This window comes from Lissotriton vulgaris, chromosome 2_1 (genome assembly GCF_964263255.1).
Source record: "Lissotriton vulgaris chromosome 2_1, aLisVul1.2, whole genome shotgun sequence".
NCBI lineage: Eukaryota > Metazoa > Chordata > Amphibia > Caudata > Salamandridae > Lissotriton > Lissotriton vulgaris.
The window spans coordinates 1,094,860,494-1,094,885,176 of record NC_141687.1 but is presented as its reverse complement, the minus strand read 5'-3'; the positions used below and the strand labels follow the sequence as shown (position 1 = coordinate 1,094,885,176).

At 44.6% G+C, this 24,683-nt stretch overlaps 1 protein-coding gene across 1 annotated transcript in view; it reads right to left on the bottom strand.

The window, feature by feature from the left end:
- The window catches only part of POU2F3 (POU class 2 homeobox 3), a 114,964-nt gene that overhangs the window by 27,963 nt on the left and 62,318 nt on the right, over nucleotides 1–24,683 (bottom strand). The window contains exons 4-5 of the mRNA XM_086956787.1: nucleotides 8,442–8,543; nucleotides 6,574–6,670 (exon numbers count right to left, since the gene is read on the bottom strand). Of these exons, the coding sequence (XP_086812913.1) occupies nucleotides 6,574–6,670; nucleotides 8,442–8,543 (199 nt within the window). The remainder of the gene's footprint in view (nucleotides 1–6,573; nucleotides 6,671–8,441; nucleotides 8,544–24,683) is intronic.

Sequence of the window (24,683 nt, the reverse complement as noted above, 5' to 3'; positions counted from 1 at the left end):
CCTATTGGTGCTTCACCAAAGTTTAGAACGTGGAATTGAAAGCTGGAAACGTTTTTGTCAAAACTTTCGTACAGTCGCAGCTCGTAGTGGGAGGGCGGTGGGGCGGGGTGGGGGAGGGTCAGAGTGGGTGGTAGTAAGCAACGGCATACGGCCAACCAGAGGTAAGTACATAAATAAATAAAGAAAACGAATTACATTGCGCGCGCTGCAACGCAAATACCGAATCAGATTGGTGTGTATTTATGTTTGACAAACAAATTTCTGTTGCAATAAATTTAACTTTTACCACCTGCTCAAAGGAGGCGGTAAGTCAGTCGCAAATAAGATGGGGGGGACCCCTTCCACTTGGTGATTGTTGTCCAAAACATTTTTTAAGAGTAGGCGATGGTCCCATTGACCTCCACCTACTCTTAAAAAATGAAACCGACACTTTTCATGTTTTTTTAAACACATCTTGTTTTCCTTTAAGGAAAATGGGTTGCATTAAAAAAAAATGCTTTATTTAAAAGCCGTCATAGACATGATAGTTTTCGGAGCCCAGCAGGCTGCCATCCCTGTGATAGCTGCAATTCCTAGTGGGTCGCAACCTATCTCATTAATATTCATATGGAAGGATGAATTGTGACCTACTAGGAATCTGGAATTTGCAAACCGGCCTATTAGTACTTAGTTTACCATATGTATTTTGCAACCAGTTCTCATATTATATTCTTGTCTACACTGGGAGCCAGAGGAGAATGTTTTGGCTGGGCTGGATTGGTCGTATTTGCTCGAGATAAGCCGATACCCTATCACTTGGATGCTTTATAGGTTTTAGTGCTATAAGAAAACATGTGATGCATCACTCGAATGCAAGACTCGCCAATGGAAACAGAAGCACTGTAGTTTAAAAACATGCACATTTGCAACTCATTCTAACTTCATTAGAAAACCTTTCTCCTTTTTTTAATTCCCACGTCTGTCAGTTTGCCCAGCCATTGGACTGCACTCATGATTACCACCATTGAGAATACCTCTAAAAAAGACTTTGTTTTTTCCATGTTTGAAAATAAATACAAATTATCAAGTGGGGAAGGGATCACTTGTCCTGCATAACCTTGGTTAGCAATTCATATTGTTCTGTGTCCCAATACAAAACACTCATTCACGTGCAAAAGATGGAATATGGCGGTATATCTTGATTCTCCACCTTCTTAATCACGTGACAGCATCATCATCGGGTTAGTGGTCGTGCTGCCTCCACCTGGAGGTATGCCCCTGGTTAGTGCAGTAGTGATCAGTGATATAGGGGTCTTGAGTGGTTTAAAAAATACTCGTACAGCCAGTAGTTGGTTAAATGGATCTGGATATTAGTTAAAAGTTTTTGATGTAGTGCGTTCTAAGATATGATTATGGGTCTCCCGCACTGTAATAGTCCTTAAAAAATGGTCGACATGTTTCAGCCCCTGTTGTGCCTATGTAGGTCGTGTGGGCTTTCTTCAGGACCAGGGTGAAAGGTGTGGTGAGACAATGGGCGTCTCTAAGTGAAATGACCATAGAAAATAGATTTATTCTCAAGGTAGTGTGGGAAAAAAATGTATTAATCTATTTCCATTAAGGTCCAAAGATACCTGCGGATAGAAGAAAAGGTGGGAAAGGGGACACAAGTATATACAAAGAGGTTAGTTTACCTCTAAACGGTGCTTCCAGTAAGTGTGATACTTAGAGAAATAGCAACTGGAAAATGGCAATACTTATTCACTGGACAACTACTTTCAAGAATTGGCAAAATATCTCTACCAGTTCACAAAGATGGATTTAGAAAAAGTGCTACATGTAAAGAACTAGTCTGTTTATGGCAAAATGTCTCTGCTTATTCTGAATTCAAGAGGTCACGGTATCTCTTTGTATGGAGCAAGCCCCCAATTCCTTGCGTATTGCTAGAATGGTAAAATGGCAGAGAACGGGTGCACTATTGTATTGTTATCAGCGGTGGTATGGGGATATGGCTCTTTCATATACACGTTAGTATTGGGATATATCAACTTATTCTGCTATTTCTAAATGAGTTCCTCGTGTTACAACTCAAGGGGTGTTAGGGTCGGGCTGTCTGAATTATTGGTTAGTGGGGTTGAATTCGTGAGTACTCGCGCTAGTAAGCTGTACTGCTTGGCATCGCGGTTGTTATGGAGAGCCGTATTTATCGGCAATCAAAGGTTGGGTTGGGTTCGCGGGTACACGTAACTGTAATCATTAGTGCTAGCAAATCAGTTGTGGGGAACATCGCATTATCAGCAACTTACGGCTTGATGCGTACAATTATACATTGTGATCCACGTGTATAGGAGCCTGGCAAATGTCTAAGTTTGTGCTCTAGGCGCAAAGTTACTTTTACAAAAAATTGGCAAAGGGCCTATTACACAAAAACACACACACATGCCTTCGAAGTTTCTCATTGGAACTTCAACGGGCAGCCAGTGAGTCAGTGGCAATCTACTGGATAAAGGGCAAGGATCCAGTTAGGCAAATACAATTATACGTTACGGTTTTGAGTCGGCTCCGCTGCATGTGGTGGCTGCTACCTTCGGCTCCCAGTCAACACAACTTGTGCTGACTCTTCCGTTCTGGCCCCGGATATTGCAGTCTCTTTCAGGGTCGATGTAATGTATATTTTTTGAGCAGTGAAAGAGAAGGTAGACTATGGGTGGGATGTGTAGTCTGTTTTATGAAGACACAAAATAAATAATAATAAATAAGTGATTGTTTTAGCAAAGTTTGGTTAAAAACTTGCAGTTACAGGTTCCAAGTTTGGAGCCTTGGAACCTGTAACTGACCTTAATTAGGACCCTATTCTGTGCACTTCCTTAAAACTTCCCAAAAACATCATGATCTAGCATTGCCCTAAAACTCACATAGCCAACAATCGGAGCACCACTGATAATAATGAGATGCAGGAAGTGGATACATGGAGCATGAGACAGTCGGCATGAATAACATAGCTCTCTGCCTACACTATTAAGCCTCACATACAATGTGTCTCAGAAATAGTTTTGTAGAGGCCAAACTTGGAACCTGTAACTGCGAGTTTTTAACCAAACTTTGCTAAAACAATCACTTATTTATTATTATTTATTTTGTGTCTTCATAAAACAGACTACCCATCCCACCCATAATCTTCCTTCTCTTTCACTGCTCAAAAAACATACATTACATCGACCCGGAAAGAGACTGCAATATCCGGGGCCAGAACGGAAGAGTCAACACAAGTCGTGTTGACGGGGAGCTGAAGGTAGCAGCCACCACATGCAGCGGAGCCGACTCAAAACCGTAACGTATAATTGTATTTGCCTAACTGGATCCTTGTCCTTTATCCAGTAGGCTGCCACTGACTCACTGGCTGCCCGTTGAAGTTCCAATGAGAAACTTCGAAGGTATGTGTGTGTGTGTGTTTTGTGTAATGGGCACTTTGCCAATTTTTTGTAAAAGTATCTTCGTGCCTAGAGCACAAACTTAGACATTTGCCAGGCACCTATACACGCGGATCACGATGTATAATTGTACGCATCAAGCCGTAAGTTACCGATAACGCAATGTTCCACACAACTGAGTTGCTAGCACTAATGATTACAGTTACGTGTACCCGCGAACACAACCCTACCTTTGATTGCCGATAAATGCGGCTCTCCATAACAACCGCGTTGCCAAGCAGTACAGCTTACCAGCGCGAGTGCTCACGAATTCAACCCCACTAACCAATAATTCAGACAGCCCGACCCTAACACCCCTTGAGTTGTAACACGAGGAACTCATTTAGAAATAGCAGAATAAGTCGATATATCCCGATACTAAAGTGTATATGAAAGAGCCATATCCCCATACTACAGCTGATAACAATACAATATTGCACCCGTTCTCTGCCATTTTACCATTCTAGCAATACGCAAGGAATTAGGGGCTTGCTCCATACAAAGAGATACCGTGACCTCTTGAATTCAGAATAAGCAAAGACATTTTGCAATAAACAGACTAGTTCTTTACATATAGCACTCTTTTCTAAATCCATCTTTGTGAACTGGTAGAGATATTTTGCCAATTCTTGAAAGTAGTGGTCCAGTGAATAAGTATTGCCATTTTCCAGTACTATTTCTCTAAGTATCACACCTACTGGAAGCACCGTTTAGAGGTAAACTAACCTCTTTGTACATACTTGTGTCCCCTTTCCCATTTCCCCACCTTTTCTTCTATCCACAGGTACATTTGGACCTTAATGGAAATAGATTAATACATCTTTTTCCCACACTACCTTGAGAATAAATCTATTTTCTATGGTCATTTCACTTAGAGACGCCCATTGTCTCACCACACCTTTCACCCTGGTCCTGAAGAAAGCCCACACGACCTGCATAGGCATAACAGGGGCTGAAACATGTCGACCATTTTTTAAGGACTATTACAGTGCAGGAGACCCATAATCATATCTCAGAACGCACTACATCAACATTTTTTAACTAATATCTTGAATCCAGATCCATTAAACCAACTACTGGCTGTATGAGTATTTTTTAAACCACTCAAGACCCCTATATCACTGATCACTACTGCACTAACCAGGGGCATACCTCCAGGTGGAGGCAGCACGACCACTAACCCCATGATGATGCTGTCACATGACTAATAAGGCGGAGAACCAAGATATACCGCCATATTCCATCTTTTACACGTGAATGAGGGTTTTTATTGGGACACAGAACACTATGAATTGCTAACCCAGGTTATGCAGGACAAGTGATCCATTCCCCACTTGATAATTTGATATAGCATAAGGAAGCTGAATGGATCATAGCTTCTTCTTTCTCCTGCACCCTTGGTTATTTGAAAATAAAACAGGAAGAGAAACATATGACTTTTGTCGGTATATACATGTAAAAATCTGTAAAAATGGATTCCACTCTCCCACTGAATCAGAGAGGACAGTATTGCATGGTCAAAGCAAATCACAATGGATAGTGCTGAGCTTTCTCAACCCATCGCATTGGAGAGTGTCAGTGGCAGCTCCTACGCTAAGGCGGAGAAGCTTCGCTCACTGCTCAAAGGGGAAAAATAAAATGATAACGTATCATTATTATCATTTTATTTTCCCTATTGCAGTCAGTGGTGGACTGGCGCTGGCCAGAGCAGGGAAGGAGGGGTGTGCATTCCCTAAGTGTTCATGAACTGTTTGGATGGCCGTCTTGGGCCGACCAAACAGTTCATGCGCACTTTGCATGTTTCTACCAGGCTGCTTTACACAGCCTGGTCAGGAACATGTAGAGGCTCCCTTAGTCTGAGCGCCGATCTACGGTGCTCAGACCAATCACAATGCTGCATTGCAGCATTGTCATTGGCTCAGGGTAGCCTGTCTGCCAGAGGTGCTTCCTGCTGCAGCCGGCGAGGACAGGAAAATTAAGAGGACGAGGACGGAGGAGAGGCGGCACCCCCCTTTTACCCCAACCTGCCCCACCACCCCCATCTGGTAGCAGTCGCTAATGGACAGTATCTAAGGAAATCTTACTGGGAAAGGTTGGAATGAATCACTGGAGTGAACAAAAGTCCCAGCAAATACTAGTTGGTACATTCCAAAGCCCCAGCAAATTCCAGTTGACATTGCTCAGCGTTCTTAGGAAATCATAGGGGGAGGTGCTACTGAAGACTGCCTCGTAGTGCCATCCTTTCCTGTCTATTAGCCTCGGAAAGGGCTCTATGCACTACTGTTCTTTACTGGTCAGAGGAGCTTTGCATAAAGACAGTGGGCCTAATTGACAAAGGGCCTCCACACTCATGGTGAAGGCCCCACAGTCGTGGGGGAGTCTCCACACTCTGGGCGGAATCGCCACAAAGAGAATTCTCATTTTGGAGATTCCGCCTGAGTGCGGAGACTCTCCGACGACTGCGGAGGCACTTTGTGAATTAGGCCCTAAATCTTGTTTCTCCATCTTGTGCCCAAGATCACGGGGGGCACGTTTCCTGGTGCACTAACGGGTATGCCCGTTCTGAGTACACGTACTGGTTCATTCCTTCTTGTAAAACCCGCAGGACTTCGTATATGTTGGGCCGCTACTTCTGCCCCTAAAATCCAGACCTGTTCTTTATTCTATAAGCCAATCAGGTAGGAGGGAATCAGTGAGTTAAATACTCACTGCTACTAAATTATGTGACCCGTCAGTCAAGGTTCGAATCTTTGCAAGGTCAATTCAGCCTTCCAATCTTACACAGTGAGTTCCAGTAGCGTAATAAAGGCCCCCACAGCCCCTGCGGTGTAGGAGGGCCCTGGAGCTCCAGAGGGCCCCCTCAGCACTGTACCCTGGCCTTAGAGCTCCTAAGTGAGTCTGGAAGGGGGCCCCTCCATGTACTTTGCAGGGGAGCCCCCTCAAGTTTGGTTACACCACTGGTGAGCACACTGAGTGTCATTAAAGTGAGTTAAAATGAGAATAGTTACCTACAGAGATTAGAAACTGGCCACAATCGCTATGTTATTATCATGTGTTTGCAGACAAACTATGGGCAGATACAGTAGCAACTCTGGCCTTTGGCAGTTGTGCCCCTTTTCCCCATTACCTTGCTGTCCAGGCTGAGACAACATGAACTGTGGGCCTGACTGGAGGTGACTGGGAACCAGCACGAGCTGCTGAAGAGAGTGAAGCGAGGACATGTCCTGCAAAACAGAAGAGGAATATGAGTGAAGCAAATGCTAGACTGACCAGATTTTGAAAGCCAAAAAGTTGGATATTGCAGAAAAATTGAAGTAGGACTACAATTTCACACCAATCGAGTAGCACAGAATGACTTCAGACAGAGCTCACCAACCTAGAAAACACAGACAACGAAACACTCGGGGGGGGGGGTACATTAAATTAAGCTTATCATCTGCGTTAATTACATTGATTTCCTCAAAAGCCTGGTAACCAATCCTGCAATGGAGCATGACAGGAAGTCTCCCTCTTTGTTCTGTTGACCCTCTCTAAAACCCAGGACCTGTGCTGAATTTAGTGAAATCTGCCAGGTCTGTCCCGGCAAATCTGGAACGCCTGCTCAACCCAGCAAATCCCAAGGTCTTTGACCAGCAACTATTTCCACCACACACCACCTGGGCACAAACTACATACAGTCACCCATGTAGGCTATGTGTGCTCAAGCACGTCCCATCGCTCCTCTACAACAAGGAACTGAAGCCCCCCTACAAGTAACACAACATCCATATATAACCCTCTGGATGTTGGACGTCGGCTGCTACTGCCCGTGTCCAAGCAGGATTGTCGCTCTCTTTTGACTGTATGCATTCTGCCCTCTTACTCCACCTTTGTGTAGCTCTCTGTGGCTTAGTATCAAGGGAGTATCTGTACACACACACACACTATACTACCTTTACATAATATGCATTTCTGCCCTCTCCCTTTACCTTTGTACAGCTCTCAGAGGCTTAGTATCCAGGCTTGCATCCATACATACACAATCCTTACTATCTTCACAGGTTATGCATCTCTGCCCTGTTGCTCCACCTTTCTGCAGCTCAGTGGCTTCATGACACAGAAATATTAGAATCCCACTGGCCCTTCCCACCAACACAAATGCATACGAAAAGAAACACCAGAATGTATTTGCATAGTTCGAGATACAAACATAACCTCTGGTATCAACTGCAAACACACACCTGGACAGACAAAGCTACCCGTCCATACCCATCAGACATGAGGAAACAAGTGATCCTCCGAATCAAAAACAGCCAAATGTCCACATAACCACATACCCCAGAAATATAGAAGCAAACACTTTCACATATTAGGTATGACAAACACACAGCCTCATAGTCAGCGACAGTGAACCATGCAGAAGACCCAACGTTAGTGTATACATAGTTAGCACACAAGACACAGAGGCTTAGCCACGCATAGATGAATCGATGCCAACGGACATGCATAGGAAGAAGCCTATGCAAATCCACGTGTCTCCCTAACAATGCACAAGACCACATTTGCATATACACTACAATAACCATCGCCGCAGAAATGTCGAGCGCACGAATAGAAGGCTCGAGAGAGAAGTTAACCTGTGTAAACAGATCCGGAGATACCCGAATCTTCTCAACAGAAAACACAGCACTGGCTGAGGCGAACATGCAAATTAAAGCGCTCCCAGCTGCAGGTGCACAGAGGCCCAGTCCCGCCCAATGGAAACAGCTCATGGAAGATGACGTGGAGCAGGTCTAAACTCTGCTGTAAAATCCACTCTTGCGAATCGGCTGTTGCATTAAAATCCGATAAATAAGAAATAAAGAATTAAAAAAAAAACGAAGTGATGTGACTAGACCCATCGTCTTCCACAAGACAGGTGCGCGCGCGCAAGGCGTGCGTGCTTCTTTAAACACGCGCAGCCTATGCCGACCCAAGCACACGCCTTCCAACCCTCGGAAAGGTCTAGAAACTCACCCCTTGCATCTGACCTGCTGTCATCATCTGTGCCTGGGGCAGGTGACATGGCCGCTGGGTGGATCCCGGCTGCACAGCCTCACCCAGATCTTCCTTTTTAATCTGCACAAAACAACAAAAAAGCAATCCTTAGTACCAGCGGGGAGAGTGAGATGTGTCGTGCAGTGCGTGCATGACTCTGTACTGTGCCACACGCCTCAAAACACTCTTAAAGGGTATGCTGAGCAAGCCCACCTCAGTAGTAGTCAACGTGTACATGCATGTCGAAGTGCATGTGTATATGTCTATTTCAGATGATTGCATGGCTGTAGTTCTTTTTAGTCGCACTAAAAGGCTGACCTGTCTATTCAAGGGGGAGGAGGGTAACCAAATTAATATTTATATTTTATTCAATTTGTGGCACGAGATTGAACCCCTTAGGGAGACTGGTGTAAACCCTTGCTGCACAGGAACTTAAATATAAGACCTCTCTGAAGGACCTACGCAGTGTTCTGCTGATGTTACTGAAAAGAGTAGATAGGTTCCCAGAATACTGTTCAACATGTCATGTCATAAACCCAATTAAGAGTTCTTCTGTAGTAACTGGTGTCCTCTGGACACCATTGGCTCACACGTGCCCACTCACTTTAATGCTACTCCAGTATATCAAATCGTGTTTAGGTTCACACGCTGCTGCTGCTCACGCTAGTCTGTGGTCAACGGAAGATGTCACCTGAGGGCTGACAAAAGGACTGTCATATTTCTAGGGCGTTCATTGGTGGAACTTCAAGATGTCATCCCAACCGCTTCCGGGGTGGCAGTCTATCAGCCACCTCATTCCTTTCTATAGGGACAAGCATCCTCTTTTCATGTGGTATTGCATGAAAAGTAGATGCCCGTCTTTCTTCCCAATACTTCGACTGCACATTCTCCTTGAATGAAGGCCATTCTCTCTCTATATATGGAGGAATACACCTGTGTATTCTACTCCTGTCTCAGTCCTACTCTTTAAGCTATGCACATACCTCTGCTCCAGTGGGCATCCAATTTCTCCCGAAGTCAATCAATAGAATTACTTTGCACCTTCATCCCTTCTCACTTAAAGGTGGTACCCTGACTTTTCCACTTTATGTCCACAGTTCTACGGCTTTGCCACATGAAAAGCTCAACTACAAGTGTTCAAACTGGCAAGCCTTCCTACTGGTAATCCCAGGTGAAGGCTTGCAAGAGGAACGAATGTTAACAATTTACTGTTCGCAAAGCCATTTTTGCCACATTGTGAAAGTGTGGGCACCATCAGTCTTAAAAGCAGGCAAGCTGGGTCCTGAAAAGTACAAACTCAGCCGACTTAAAATGATATTGAGACTAACCTCGATGGACTCTAAAAACAAGGAACTCAAGAACTAGATGCGATTTTCAAATTGTTCCTTCGATAAGGCCTATTGAGTTTTGCTGTGTATGCTTTTTTGTTGCGGATACCAAGTTATGTTATGTTATGTTATGTTATGTTATGTTATGTTATGTTATGTTATGTTATGTTACTTTGGTTTGTATAGCGCCAGCTCACCAACAGGTCTCAAGGCGCTCCGGACCAAAGAAAACACACTTTATTCTTACTCACAGAAAAGATAACAACAGATTACAAGTTAACCTGTGTGTCCAAAAGCCTCCCTAAACAAGATCGTTTTCAGCTGTTTTCTGAACAAAGAAGATTTGACTGCTTGCGCAAGGAAACTGGTAACTTGTTCCACAACAGTGGAGTAAGTATGGAAAAGGACCTTCCGCCTTTTGTGGCCAAATTAAAACAGGGACAGGTCAACAGCAGGGCATCGGATGATCTTAAGGTTCGTTTCGGGTTGTAAGGCATTAGACGATCCTTAATATAAACAGGGGCTTGCCCATGGATTGCCTTATGTGCAATACACAGGCTCTTGAAATCTACCCTCTGCTTCATAGGAAGCCAATGAAGCTTAGACAGTAAGGGGGATGCATGTGATCTTCTCGGAAGTTTAAAGATTAGGCGTGCCGCATCGTTCAAAACGACCTGCAGTCTATTGATCAAGTTCTTTGGTAGACCTAAATAAAGCAAGACGTTTTTGCACTTCCTTCCAAAATAACGGCTGACGTTTAAGGAAAAAAAAGTTCAAACACTAAAATCATAAAAAAAAAAAAAATGAAAATCAGTGAATATCTGTTTTCAATTCTAACCCATACTTCGAAGGCAGTTTCCTTCGTGTGCCCAGATTAGGCCCCAGTGTGGTCATGTTGAAATTGCATCATTAAGGGATTTAATGGCCTGGCTCATTTGTTTTTACAGTATCCAAAGCATTTCCAGGTTATGAGATTCTGCTTGCACCCTGTACTGAAAAAAAAGTGGTGTTTGCGCTTTCCGTTCACTATTTGATCCTACTTTTTCACTGGGCACATCACCAATAGCTAGCCGAACGTATGCTGAGATGATTTTATTATGTGTTTATACATAAGATGATTTATTTAAATAATCTAATTTAAATTTTAAATGCCCGCACCTCGATTAATCCATCACTGGGGAGGAGCCCTTTCAATTGTAAATGTTAGATAATCTTCAGCTGTTGTTTGGATGCCTCGATTCTATTAGTGAGAGCAATTATTTTGATTAACAGTCCTTGTATGCTTAATTACTGAAGGGAGATGTGTAAGAATTGCAAAAACAAGTTGCACAATGTGATCACCATCCTGCATTGATCCACACAGTTCTTATGATCTTAACTTGATCTTCGACTGAAATGCAGATTCACCTCCCCCCCACTCAGCGTCTTGAGACCCTTACAGGTGAGTAGTCGTCACGCTTTATAAGAAACCTGATTGATTGATTGCTGACTGAAAGTTATAATTTCTTCTAAAAGTTCTTGGTGTGGTTTCTAGTTATTAGCTAGATCAGCCTTCTTGCCTCCCAACTGAAGGTACATCTCTGATGGATGGATCTGCACCATGCTCAAGTATCTTTGCGCATGCCTCCGACTCAGGGATCACTTTTTCATGGCAAGCTTGCTTGTCATGCGCCAGTTTCAGAGAATAGGTCAGAAAATCAAGGATCTGAGTTTGTCACTCACTACACTGTATTAAGTTGTCACTGGTTTGTAATGTGCTTTGAGAAGTATTGTCGCAGAAAACCTTCTTGGTAGCTTGCAAGCTAAATAGTGGTCCTCAACTTCATTGGTGGGTCTTGGATAATCCTGACGTAGTGGCAAAAAGGTTTTTTCTTGCAATGCATTAAAAAGTTATTTTTTTTAATCTTCCTGAAGGCTGCACAGTCGACTCGTTTCCTTCCCTTGTGCAAGTATATTTTCTCTGCAGATTGTGTTTATGTTCGGTCTTTAGCCCCCTGCCCCCAGACGACACTCACCCAAAAAAAGTCAAACACGATTCCTAGAGTGTTATTGATAATGTTTACAATATGGTTCTATGCTAGATTTCTGCAGAATTCTGAATGAATTCTGTATCCGGTTAAGCATACTTCTGTATAATATTTTTTTTCTTTTAAATAATGATCCATGGGGCATGACCAAGATGGCTGTAGCATGGATCATTCTTTTCAGGGCCATAGTGGCAGTAGTTGGGATGTGAACCCCACCTTGCAGCATAGGACGAGTCCCAGCATAGGGGGCTCACTTGACACGGCGTGGGTGTGGCTCCAATACCGTGGCATCAAGATGTCGACCATCAAGGAACCTGAGGGGCTCTAGGTACAGGGGAGCCTGTTAGAGTGTATAGAGAGGTGGGACCTTCCCTTATCCCCTTTGAACAGCAGCTGGGCGACCTCAGCAGCCTGACGGGGTCCGGTGCCTCCGTTGGATTAGGGATGTAGAGTGCGGTGGTTCATGCTGTTCCGGGCCAGAATCCCAAGATCAGTGCAGACTGCGCCAAAGACTGCAGCTCTTGAGCTGACCTACAGAGGCTGTGCCCAACTTTTGTTGCTGGCCAGTCAATAGGCAGATGGGCATATATGCTGCATGCACTTCCTTGGTAGAGGTATGTGAAGACTAGTGGGGGTTAGAGCAACAGTTTCCCCACTCCCCCCAAAGCATTTCCTCGCGGTGCTCACACCTGTCTGTCACATTGGCCCGAAGCGACCGGGACCAGACAGTAGAAGTATTTAGCTGTGGACTCGCCACTTCTGGCTGAGGCAGCTGCAATGAGGTGCATAGATTGTTTGACTGCCCCTGCCCTGGAGGTTCCCTAGCCCCGTCATTGCAGATGCAGACTGTGCCACCCCAACGGCATAGCAGCTCAGGACTCAGAAAATGGCTGCATCCAATGGCAAGAGAGACAGCAACCTACGAGACATGCTCATCCACTTGACTAGCACGGCCCCTGAGGAGGGCCAGTCCTTTCAAAGATGCCCACCCATGGATGACATGAGAGATGATAAAGTGCCCCCAAACAGGGAATTCCTGGAGTTGCTCTTTGATTCTCTTCATGGAGATCTTCAAAAAGTGAAACATGACCTATTACAAGACCTGTGCTGTGAAACAATACCTGGAGGCAGTAGGCAACAAGGTTTCTACTCTGGAAGATAACACAAACGCGAGAGGTGAAGAACTGGAATAAGAACTTTAACGCCTCCAAGAACAGCAGACGGCCCTGCAGGCCCATGCAGAGAATCTGGAGAATTGCTTGCACAGGAACAATATTCCCATCAAGAAGCGCCGGCAGGCATGGAGGGGTCAGACATAGCTGGCTTTGTGCAGGCCATCTTCAACCACATCCTGGGCCCTGACACAGACAGCAACGTTCAGCTGAGCAGAGTGCATGGACTGAGCCACCCAGAGGTGGACACCGAGCGCTCTCCGGACATCCTCAGTTGCATACACGATTATCAACTTGAAGAAATCACCTTGGAAGGCCAGACATGCTAACTCTATCCTGTTCCAAAGCCTCAAACTCGGACTCTACCAGGACCTCTCCATGCTAACTCTACAGAGGCGTAGCGAGTTTAAATCTATTACTGAGAAACTTTAAAACAAAGGCATTTCATATAGCTGGGGCCACCCATTCTGCATTATCTTTCGGGGAGACGACAAACTGCATCAAATCAAAATGCTAGCTTAAGCATGCTGGCTCCTCAACTCACCAGAGAACACCCCAGAGAATAGGAGAGGAGATTTTGAAAGACTCCAGAAGGGTGACGGTATCAAAGGCAACAGGTTGTGAAATCCCCAAGGGGCCTGCGTCCAGACCCGGATACCATTGCTCAAGAGAAGCAGGCAGTCCTAGACAGACTTACCGGAGAGACTTGCCTCCAATACACAGAATGAGGGTGGGGCTTGTACTGGAACCATTGCTGTGGGTCACACCCCTGGCCAGGGGCCCCCTTCCTCATTCTTAAGCACATGGGGCGTGGGAAGGTGTTTTTTCCCTCAATAACGTTTGATGGAAATTGACCCGCCCTCAGTCCAGGCTATGACCTTTGGCCTCTCTACATGGTCCCTTACATATTAATTTTTTTTGGTCATGTATATGTTTGGGTAAAGTACTCACACTGTTGAAACAAGACAATACCCAGCCCTACCAACGGCTATTACGTACCCTACCTTGCGTATCAGCCTGCCTATCTTCCCAGTAGGGGATGCCCTTGCATCTCCAGGCGGGGCATCCATGACAATCACCACTGCCCTCTTGGCACACAATTAACTTTAAAATAATTAGCCTCAACATGAGAGGGATAAACAACCCTGTTAGGAGGGTGGCAGTGCTATCATTCCTAGAACAGAAAGGCGGGGGCCCAACAATAAAGTTACACACAAAAAACACAAGAAGACAAAACAAGAATTGATAAATCCAGAAGGCTGCTGGCAGTAGATGCCACACCTAGTGTTTTGCCAGTGTGTGTTACAATTGTATGCATGCCCAAATGAACAGTTGTAGTTAGGGCCAGAGTGCAAAGTCTGCCTCCAGGGCTGCTTTCAAAGGCAATACATTATATTAAAACATATTGTCTAGGCCTAGACTGATCTAGGACTCCAAGGTATTTTAGCTTCTCTGGCACCCAGGTGGACGTCAGATCTGTCAGGGAGGCTCTGGAGAGCCTCTTGTTATTGGTAGTTCCTCACTTTTCCTCTAAATTGGTATTGTATCTCTAAAAGGTGTCAAAGGTCAAGATGAAACTGAGTTATATTGGTGAGATAGCATTAGCAGAATGCCATTGGATACAATATGATCTATTCTTCAGCAACTGATGTGCGCATGCCTTTGATGTCTTGGGCGTGTCTGAAAGCTGCTTCCAGAGACTCCAAGGCCAGAATAAATAGAAGCAATGAAAGTAGGCAGCCTTGGTGCAGGACTCTCTTGATCAGAAATGGATCTGATAGGAAGCATCTTCAATTTACCTGAACTGTTAGGGATTCATAAACCCTCCAAACTTATGCAATGAAGCTGAAAATAATCCTGCCTTTTGTAGTGTCTTGAAAAGGTTGCCCAATTCCACTCCTTCTAACACTTTCTCAGCATCCAGACAGTGTTAGTTTTCAGTCACTGTCATTCTGTACTTGCCACAGAAGGTCGTGTGGACTATGTAGGTTCTCCCAGAGGATTTTTTAGAGCCATAGGCCATGTGCATAGGGTCAGTATCATCGTTTTAAGACTGTCTGCTGGAACGTTTGTCAGAAACGCAGTGTCCACATTGATAGGTTATAGTGGTTGGTAGCTTAAGCATAAATGTGGGTATTTGCCTAGTTTCACTCTTAGGGAAATTGTTGTTTCATTAAATTCCAGTATTAAGTGGCCAGTCAATTCAGTACACTTGTATATCTTATGAGCCATAGAAATTTCGTCTGGAGTAATGCAACCTTCTAATTATTCACTGACGTCTTGTGACACGCAGGATAGCATCAGTCTGTTCAGCAATTTTTCTTCATTTCCGACATATCAGAGGGAGAGGATTTGTAGAGCTTTTCGGAGAAGGAAGCAAACTCTTTGATTATAGTGATTGGATGTGTCAACAGCTTGCCTTTGGCAGGTCTTATCTCCAGTATGGCAAACATATTTTCTCACTTTTGGAGTTGTTGTACCTTCTCTTCATGCACACAATGGCAGCTTCTGAGTCAAAATAAAGTATATTCAACTCTGGAGATCTATAACAGATTGAGATCATATTTAGCAGTTTCAAGAGTTCTAAAATGAACTGACTTGGGGTTGCTCGTGTACAGCACTGCGAGCTTCTTTATTTCAGCCTTCGGGATTAGTTGCGGCTTCTTGGTCATCTTCCTTCAGTCTGTTGAGTCTTTCATCATTGTACCATGATGGTAAACTTTCGCAGCTGTCCATAATTTTCAGACGAGGACACAGACCAAGTATTTTCTTCTGAATAGGTGCTGATCTGAGAATTAAGCATTCATTTTCTTCCAGACATGTATACCACGTTTCATTCATTTCCATATTTAGATGAAGGAGCCACCCAGTGTCTAACAGCAGCTAGATGGGAGAACCGTTTGAAAAACTTCCTTTGAATAGCTTACACAATTTTTTCTGGTCTCAAGGATGTCAATGTCAGAAAGAAGTTAATCTTGGTGCATGTATCATGGGCACAGGAAACTAAGGTGTATTCGGTCAATCAAGGATTGGCCAATCTTCAGAGGTCGACCAGGTGGTCCTGTTCCAGGTCTCTCAGGTGGCATGTCTCTGTCACATATTGTGTCTGACTTGCCTGAGCTCTCAAATAATGAATTACAGGATATGTTCCAATCGCCCCCTGTTATTGTTTAGCAGAATTCTGTAAGTATCCTAGATAGGTTTGAAAAAAAGTCTGCACATATGGAGCAGGCAATCAGAGTGTTTCCTTGAGTGGAGAACTAGATGAAGACGTATCTTCTTGATCGGTCAACCTATGTTTTCAGAAACCCTATGGTTAATGTTTTCTGAACAGTATGGCCACGCCTTCCCTTGCATAACACAAAGAGGGAGAGGCCTGATCTAGGGAGGCGTTCTTGACGTTTCTGGCAGCAAAAACTGTCCCCACTCCCTTCTCGGTTTTCTGGTTTCCAATGGGGGAAGAGATGGGTTTCCTGTAAAAGCGCAACATGTGTTGACTTGGATGGCATGTAGGATCAAATGTATTTTCTTTTAAGGTAGTGTGTAAGTCTATTAGAGTTCATCAACGTTACGTTTTTAAGGGGTGACCTAGTATTTGGCCTGCACACTTTTAGGTTTCAAGAAAACTTTGCAGGTGAAAATCGGAAAATATTTCTAATAAGGAAATATTAGTATATATTGTCTTAGCATGATTGCTAGAGATAGGAACAAGGGATACGTAACAGGGATAGGGCCATAACTCAGTTCAAGAGGTTAACAAGGAATTTTTAATAGTTGTAATGTAGAAACCATCCATCTCCAATTAGGAAAGTGAAAATATAATTCAATCTGCTGTGTTTCACTTGCACAGATTTTTAAGAGGGATATGGATTTGTCTCTGGTTCTAGTAGACAAGGCTGTGTTTTCTGTTTTCCATTTTCAGCCCATTTCCTCTATAAATGATCTCTTTGGGGTTGTCCAACTGAAATCTAATTGGTATCTCTTTCACTGCTGTAGGGAATCCTGCTTGCGAGAAAATACTTCTTACGTGTAGGGGATAAGCAATGTGCCCAGTTCTAAAAGTCCAGAACGGATGACCCATTTGGGAAGCTGTGGTCATAGAGCTAAGAACTGAACATCTTGCATTGTATGTTATTGTCAGGTGAACTCAGCCGATATGGTAATGCACGCTCCATTACTAGAAAAGATTTTTCTTTGTAGCTTGAATCACATGTCTGGCTTGTTGATGTCTTAAAAAGCTAACAAATATCAGACAAGGGATATTTGATTTGTCTTGATGTGTGGTTGAAGTCTATGGGCCGTCTCGAATGTAGTGGAGAAAAAAGTCCTCAACATTTCTGGTGCATTGAATTAAGAAAGCTGCATATGTTCTCCTCCCAATGTCTATGGAATACCTTAGATCCATGCATTATGCTTTCTGCTCCTGTCTTCTAGATCTATGTTTTCGCAGCATAGATTCCATATTTACTATCCCCCAGTCTGGTATTCAGAGCAATGATCTTCTGTGGCCTGTAGACATTTTTCTGTGGCTTTCAGACTTGCATTGAAAGGGGAAAGGCCGCATCAGGTAATTTAATCTCTTTGGCCATTTCAGTGGTGTTTCTTTGACCGTTCCTATGGCAGACTTAATCAATGTAAGCTCTGTTAAAAGAGAATCCAAAGGAACTGTAGCCACAATTTTATTTCGCTGGCAGATTTGGCCAAAGTTCAGGACTTTTGCTTTTAACATAATTCACAAGTTTTGAACTTATTTTCCCATGAAGACCGCAAGAGAGTGAAAGCTGTGGAGCCCATTATGATTCAGGCCGCTTCCACAACAACCTATTTCCTATGAAACCTCTTCCCCATAAAATACTTTATTTGCTAATTTTAGGTCCAGCAAAACAAATCAAAAGATCCTAAATATTTCTCACTAAATTTTGGAAAGGGAGCTCATAAAATGGTCATTTGGTTGGATGGTCACTTGCAACAAAATTTGGGGGGATTTTTCTTCTCACATTCCAAAATTATGCAAACTTATAGATTTTCAGAAAGATGCTGTATTACTCACAAAAGTTCAGAATATATGGAAAAGTAGATGCTCTACTTCGAACACAATATAGATCAAGCAATTACAACTCTTTTAGCAAGCCACACCTCTGATGAACATGTAGCCACCTGACCCACCAAAACCACTAGTAACTCATTTTAATAGTCAGACAACATTACACTTGGGCATGTGCCAGACATTACCCTGCACGTGTCTTTGCTTTCCCGAAATTAAAAACCTGCATGACAACCTGTCCAAAGTTTCCTTTAGAGCAGGTGGATATGCAAATGTTCCCAGAGTGAGCGGGAACCATCCGCCCAAGCAGGGTTCCACAAAGCAAGACACACATGACAAGATTGTCTCTGCATCCCAGGCAATGAACCACAATCCTGTACACACTAGTGCCCCTGGGAAAATCAAGAATCAACTAGGGGAAGACCACTTCTCCATTCAAAACAGTGACAAAATAAACCTTCGTCCAGGAAAACCACTGTAAAAGAAGGATAGAAGTATGTTTGGGGGGAGGAAGATCAGTCCTCCCCTACCAGACAATAACCCTCAGTGCTGATCTCCTGGATCATACATTAATGTTACAGACTGTGGCTCACACAACAATGCCACTCCAGTTAGCAGGGTGCAAGTAGGCAATTGATGCTCAGGTCCTCATGCCTGTCATTCTATGGTCTGGCAGAAAACCAAAAGTAAAGATAATAGTCACAGCAGGGTACAAGTAAGTGACACTAATCCCCTTAACCCCTTCCACGCTCATGACGAGCTGGGCTCGTCATGGTGTAGCCTCCTCGCACGCTGATGACGAGCCCAGCTCGTCATGAAACAATGTAAAATAGCAATTTCCAGCACAGGAGGGAAATTGCCTTAGCAGCCATGGAGTTAAACCAATACATTCAGTACTAGGAAATTCAGAACAAAATACAAGTAAACAAAACCCACAACCTTTAATGCAGCAAATTCACTCAAAACAACAAGATACATCTAGGAGAAGAATCCGCCAGATGGACATAGAGAAAAGAGTGAGAGATGGGGGGGAAGAAGATGGACTATACCAAGTGATCAAGTCCCTCTAGAGGGTAGACGGGATTGGCCATAGGGCCTTAACTGGGGTACAACCAATATGAGGGGATGCTTAAGGCACTACATGTACTGGGTATTCAGCATGTAATATCTTATTTGGGGCAGGTGGGCTGCAGGTAGGATAGCAACTGAGGGCTGAAGTTGTGGAAATCTAATCTGGGGGGCAGTGGGCATCCTAACCTTTGGTGGCTGTCAATTCAATCTGAATTTGGGAATTTGGGGGATATTAGCACTGTGTATGAAGACTGAAGTAGGCACAATTTTAAACAGTGTATGTGTGCCTCTAGGCCCTTAAACATGGGCCGATCGTGGGCCTACGCTGATGCTGGGGACCGCAGGCGCAAACTTACCTGGAGGGAGAAAGCAAGCCCAATATTATAGGGATTTGATAGGCACAATCTTACCTGAGAGTGGATAGGAAGGGAGAGGTCCCTGGAAACACTCTAACTCAGGCACGACTCTCCGAGAATATATTTATTTGGGGTTTTGGAGCATATACTGACAAGAAGGGAAGATACATTTACTGTAAGTCTTGGTGTACCTTGGTACAATTTCCTGTCAAGGCTCAATTCCAAAGGTACGCCCAAAAGATTTGCAATCTCTCTTCAACCTATCGGGGCAGATCCCAGTCACTTGTTTGAGGTACTGCATCATTGTGGATTCCGGTTTACCCTTAGTTAGTTTGCCTGTAATATCCATGTTTCTATCACAGATGGGGACAAGCATAAAATAATCTAAAATCAAGTGAGGCAGAAAAGCAATGTAAATCAGCTGGTGCAGGAGTAATCTTTGTTTGGATAACATCCCCTGAGTACAGCTAAAACCAGAAAAAGTGTATAATAAACTATGTGTCGTCATTTATATATATAATTTTTTTTTGTAGCGTTTTATATAGCGTGAACTAGACCCCCAGATATCGGGTATCGAAGCCCTTTACATGAGCACCAGTATCGTTACAGAAGGACACATTCATTGTTAGGCACAGGGAGATTAAGGTATTTGCCCAGAATCACAGGATGTTGAGCGTCGTTACCGAGACTCGAACCCGGTTCCCCAGCTTCGAGGTCGACCGCTCTAGCTGTAAGTATACATCCTCTTCCCCTTTTTGAACCCAGTAAAACAAATCTAAAATGGAGACTTAGCTGCATAATGTAACCTGTACACCCACAGCATTATGCAGCCTTATGAGAAAACTGAAAAAAACTAACTATGGGACCCCAACCACATAATCTTACACAGAGCTCCAAATACCCTGACAATCCAACCTGTAGACCCAGCTTCATAAACTGATCTGGTGACCTAGGTGATGAATTTTACCTGGAGCCCAGCTGCTTGATCCAACCTGGAAGGCCATCTGTATGATCTAACTCAAGGTCCCAGTGCATGAACTAACCTGGAGACTTGACAGTGCTATCTGGCCTAGAAACCTAGCTGGCGTATAAATCAGGCATCCTGAAGCATGGTGTAGCATGGAATCGCAGCTGCATACTTTTTACTGTGAAACCAGGTGCAGAAACTAACCTAGAGACCTAGCTGTAGAATCTAACCAGGGTTCTAATGAGCTCACAGCTCTCCTGTTTTTTTTTTTTTTAATTTGTTTTTATTGGCATTTCATTATGGCGTACAATACATACATCGCATATGATCATTAAATGAGCACAGTACAAATTTACAGCGATTCATTCGATATACAGTTGTGTCAGTAGTCAGTGGGGACATAGATTATTTTTAACCTGATGTCTCTGCTATTAGAGATGGACTTGCTAACACGGCACATGGGGACACAGGGCATTGTCTGTATGATGTACCGTGGGCTCTGTGTTGATCTGTGGTGCCGGTGTACTCCGCTTATTGTGCTTTTAGTGAGGAACATAACTCTTCCACTAGGGTAACTATAACTGGGATTCACTGTATATGAGGTACCGCATTATGATGGGGGTCGGTAGGCTGATTTGTCAACTTTGATCTCAGAACTGTGTGGATCTTGTTGTGGGGAGGAAATGTCATGGTGGAGTGTGCTGGTTGCTGCTCGGCTTAGGGCCGTGCACTACTGTATGTTAGTTTCTAAGGAGGGGGGTGAGCTGGGTCTCTTCATGACATATCTCTCCCGCAGGAGGCGGGTTAACTTGCGTTGGTGGGTTGTCTGCCCATTTCCTGCTTAAAGGAGTGGAGTATTGTCGACCATTACATGGATATGTGGTGTTTGCGAATGCCTTTAATTTCTTCTGCCCCTAGCGCCTCCTCCTCCGAGGCTCCTCATTTACTAACCGCTCCTTTCCATGCCGCCAGCGGAGGTCCCCCAGGTGCTCTCCAGTGTATCGCTATACTTCTATTGCGAAGCGGGTCTCCACTTTTTGGTGTTTTCGACGCTTGGTAATGCCTAGTGCACATGCCTCCCACATTTTGATGTCTGTGAGCCCTGTTCCTGCTAGGAGGGTGGCATGTACCGTGGTCCAGTAAGCCCAGAGCGTTGGGCAATCCCAGAACATGTGGAGAAAGGACTTGTTGGGTTCTGGGCATCTGGGGCAAGTGAAGCGCATGTTTGGGTAGTAGTGTTATAACTTTTTGGGTGTCATGAAGGTGCGGTGCTATATGTGAACTTGTATGTTTTTGAAGCGGTAGTTACAGGACACTTTTTGGGGGAACTCGAGTTTTCGTTCCCATTCTTTGTCATGGAGAGGTTTTTGGAAATCTGCTTCCCATTTCTCATGGAGTGTCGTGAGAGTGATTGTGTCCAGTTCTTGCACCGCTTTGTATAGCCATTCACTAGGAGTCATCCGTGGCCCATCTGCAGGATTGCATGTAGAACTGGGTGTATGGGCAGTTCTGTATCTATTGCGTGCCACACGCAGCGGCAATCTTCTAATAGCTGTCTGTGTAAAAGGAATTGTCCCCTTGGGAGGTCTGTGTCCGTTACAAGTTCTGCAAAAGTCTGCAGGTGCCCTTACACATAGAGGGAGCCTACCTCTATGATGGAGTGTTCGGTCCATGTGCGCAGCATGTGCTCTGTGTAGTGAGCACGGCCGTTGGTGAAGCCCACCAGTGGTTGTATAGGGGAGTACATGGGGTCCACCCGTTATATCTTATGTACCCGTGTCAGACATGCACGCACCACCATCACCTGGAGCGGGCACTCCTGTATTGATTAAGCTCCTTGGGGAAGATCAAATGGCTACAGGATGTAAAAAATACCTTGTGTGGGATGGGGAGGAGTGGGCTGAGGGAGCACCCTGAGGTTAATCCATTTCCATCCAAAAGGGAGCTCAAGGCCGCCTACTGGGACATGGTCAAGAGTAACTATTTCTCTTCTACCACTAGGCCTTCACTGGCAATGGCCTACTTGTCGCTAAAGAAGGACTTTGTGTTCAAACCATACTGGGACATTATTTCCAGACCAGTGGATAGGAAACTTTACCACCAGTTTAGGGTTGGCTCCCTCCCAATCAACACCTTCACTTGTAAATGGTGGTTGAACGGGACCAAGCACTGCCCTGTTTGCCCAGCTCCCCTCGAATCAATACCCCATTTTCTGCTTGCATGTCTGGCCTACAAATCCCCTAGGCAAAAGTGGCTGAAACCTATCTGTACGAACATGGGCACCAGATCGGCTGTGGTGGCACTAAGGATCTTGCGGACATCCACGAATGCTCCCATAGTTGTAGCCATAGCAAAATTCCTGAGCTGGGCATGGCTCATTCGTCGTAAAAAATTAAGAGAACTCCAAGCCTAGTTACAGCCGCATTAATGCCATGTAACTCCAGTGTGGTACAATTAATTATGGAATCTCAAGTAGCAATGATTGTCTGTTTTTTTACTGTGTTTATGTATTTATTAGTTTTTAGCGGTCCCCTGTTGTTGAGTATTTTTACTTGAAATATACATTGTATTGATTATTGACCGCAGCACTGTTTTGATTGTATATATGGCACTGTGCTTTTTATTCAAAAACTTTTTATCTATTGTTGTATCTATTGTCTTTCATGATTATTTTAATCGAAATAAAGACATAATGAAATAAAATTAAATGATTAAGCTCCCGGTATAAGCATGTGGCATATGGTAGGGAGTAGAATTGGTCCCGCATTAGTGAGAGTTTCCCCAAATGCGCGGCTGCTGCCCACTATGACACCCATTGCAACTGGGCCGTGAGGAAGTATACCTCAAATGAGGGGGAACCCAGACCTCCTCGGTCCAAAGGTAGCTGCAGTTTGGCGAGGGCAATTCACATGCATCCTGTTCCTCAGATAAGGGTACCGAGGTGGGTATCCAGTTCCGGAAGGAAGGAGCGGGGGGCCACTAGGAGGTTAGTGAAATAATATAGTAAATTGCTGGACCAATAGCATCTTGGCCACTGAGATTTTCCCAATGGGAGCCAGGGGGAGATCCCTCCAGATATTTATAGATGATCGGATCCTGGCCAGTGCCCTGTGGTGGATGTGGTACAACCCTATTCCTAGGTACCGTACTGCTTGGGCGCTCCAAGGTATGTCTAAGCCTCCCAATTGTATTTTCTGGGGGCGAGGGAAGATTGTCTGAGAGTGGATATACTGTGGACTTAGCCCAGTTTACCCTTCGGCCCTCCACCACCTCATAGTCCCGAAGTGCATTAATAATTGGGGTGAAACGTGATGTCGCGGATGTAAATAAGCACATCATCCGCGTATGATACCGCGTGGATCGTTCCTGCGATTGGGATGCCCCAATTCTCTCCCTCCTTACGAAGGCTAATCACAAGTGGCTCCATCGCCATAGCAGAGAGCAGAGGGGGGAGGGGACAACCCTGGTGCATGCCCGGGAGTATTGATAATGATGGCGACATATGGTGCCCGAGTTTCACTCTGGAGGTCAGCTTGACGTATATGAACTTAGTGTATGCTGCAGAAAGTAGGGCCCCAGGACCAGACATGCCACAAGGAGGAAGTGGTTCCAGACCTGATCCTGGACACAGTACAGGCACCGTATGTTGTTGGAGTTGTTTCTCCCCGGAACAAATCCACACTGATCCTGATGTATCAGTGTTGGAAGGATTGTGGAGTATCGATCTGCCAATATTTTCCCATATGTTTTGTAGTCTGCTGGTAATAAGTCTACAGGTCGATATGAACCAACGTGGTGAGGGTCCCTGTCTGGTTTGAGAAAGGAGACTTTTACCGATTCACACATGGATTGTGGTAGCTCTCCCATGTCTAGGACCGCCTGGAATAGTTTTACCATTTGGGGGACTAGCTGGACGGAGAAAGTGCGGAAAAACTTGAAGGCAGCCCAGCCCAGGAGCCTTGTATGTAGCCAGGGTCTGTATTGCCTGTGTGAAATCTGTCGCAATGATAGGTTCATTCTAGGGCGTGCCGGACGCTTTGCACAATGCAAGGTAGGGGATGCGCTTCCAGGAATCTGTTGCGCATATCCGAGTCTGCTGGGTCGGGGCTGTATATAGTTGTGTATAGTGTTGTAAGAATACTTTTAGGATGAGGGCTTGTGAATGGACGAGGGTGCCAACTGTACTTTGTATCGTTGTGATCGGTGGGAGGGTTGCATCTTTTTTCACCAGCCACGCTAGCAGCGCACCTGCTCTG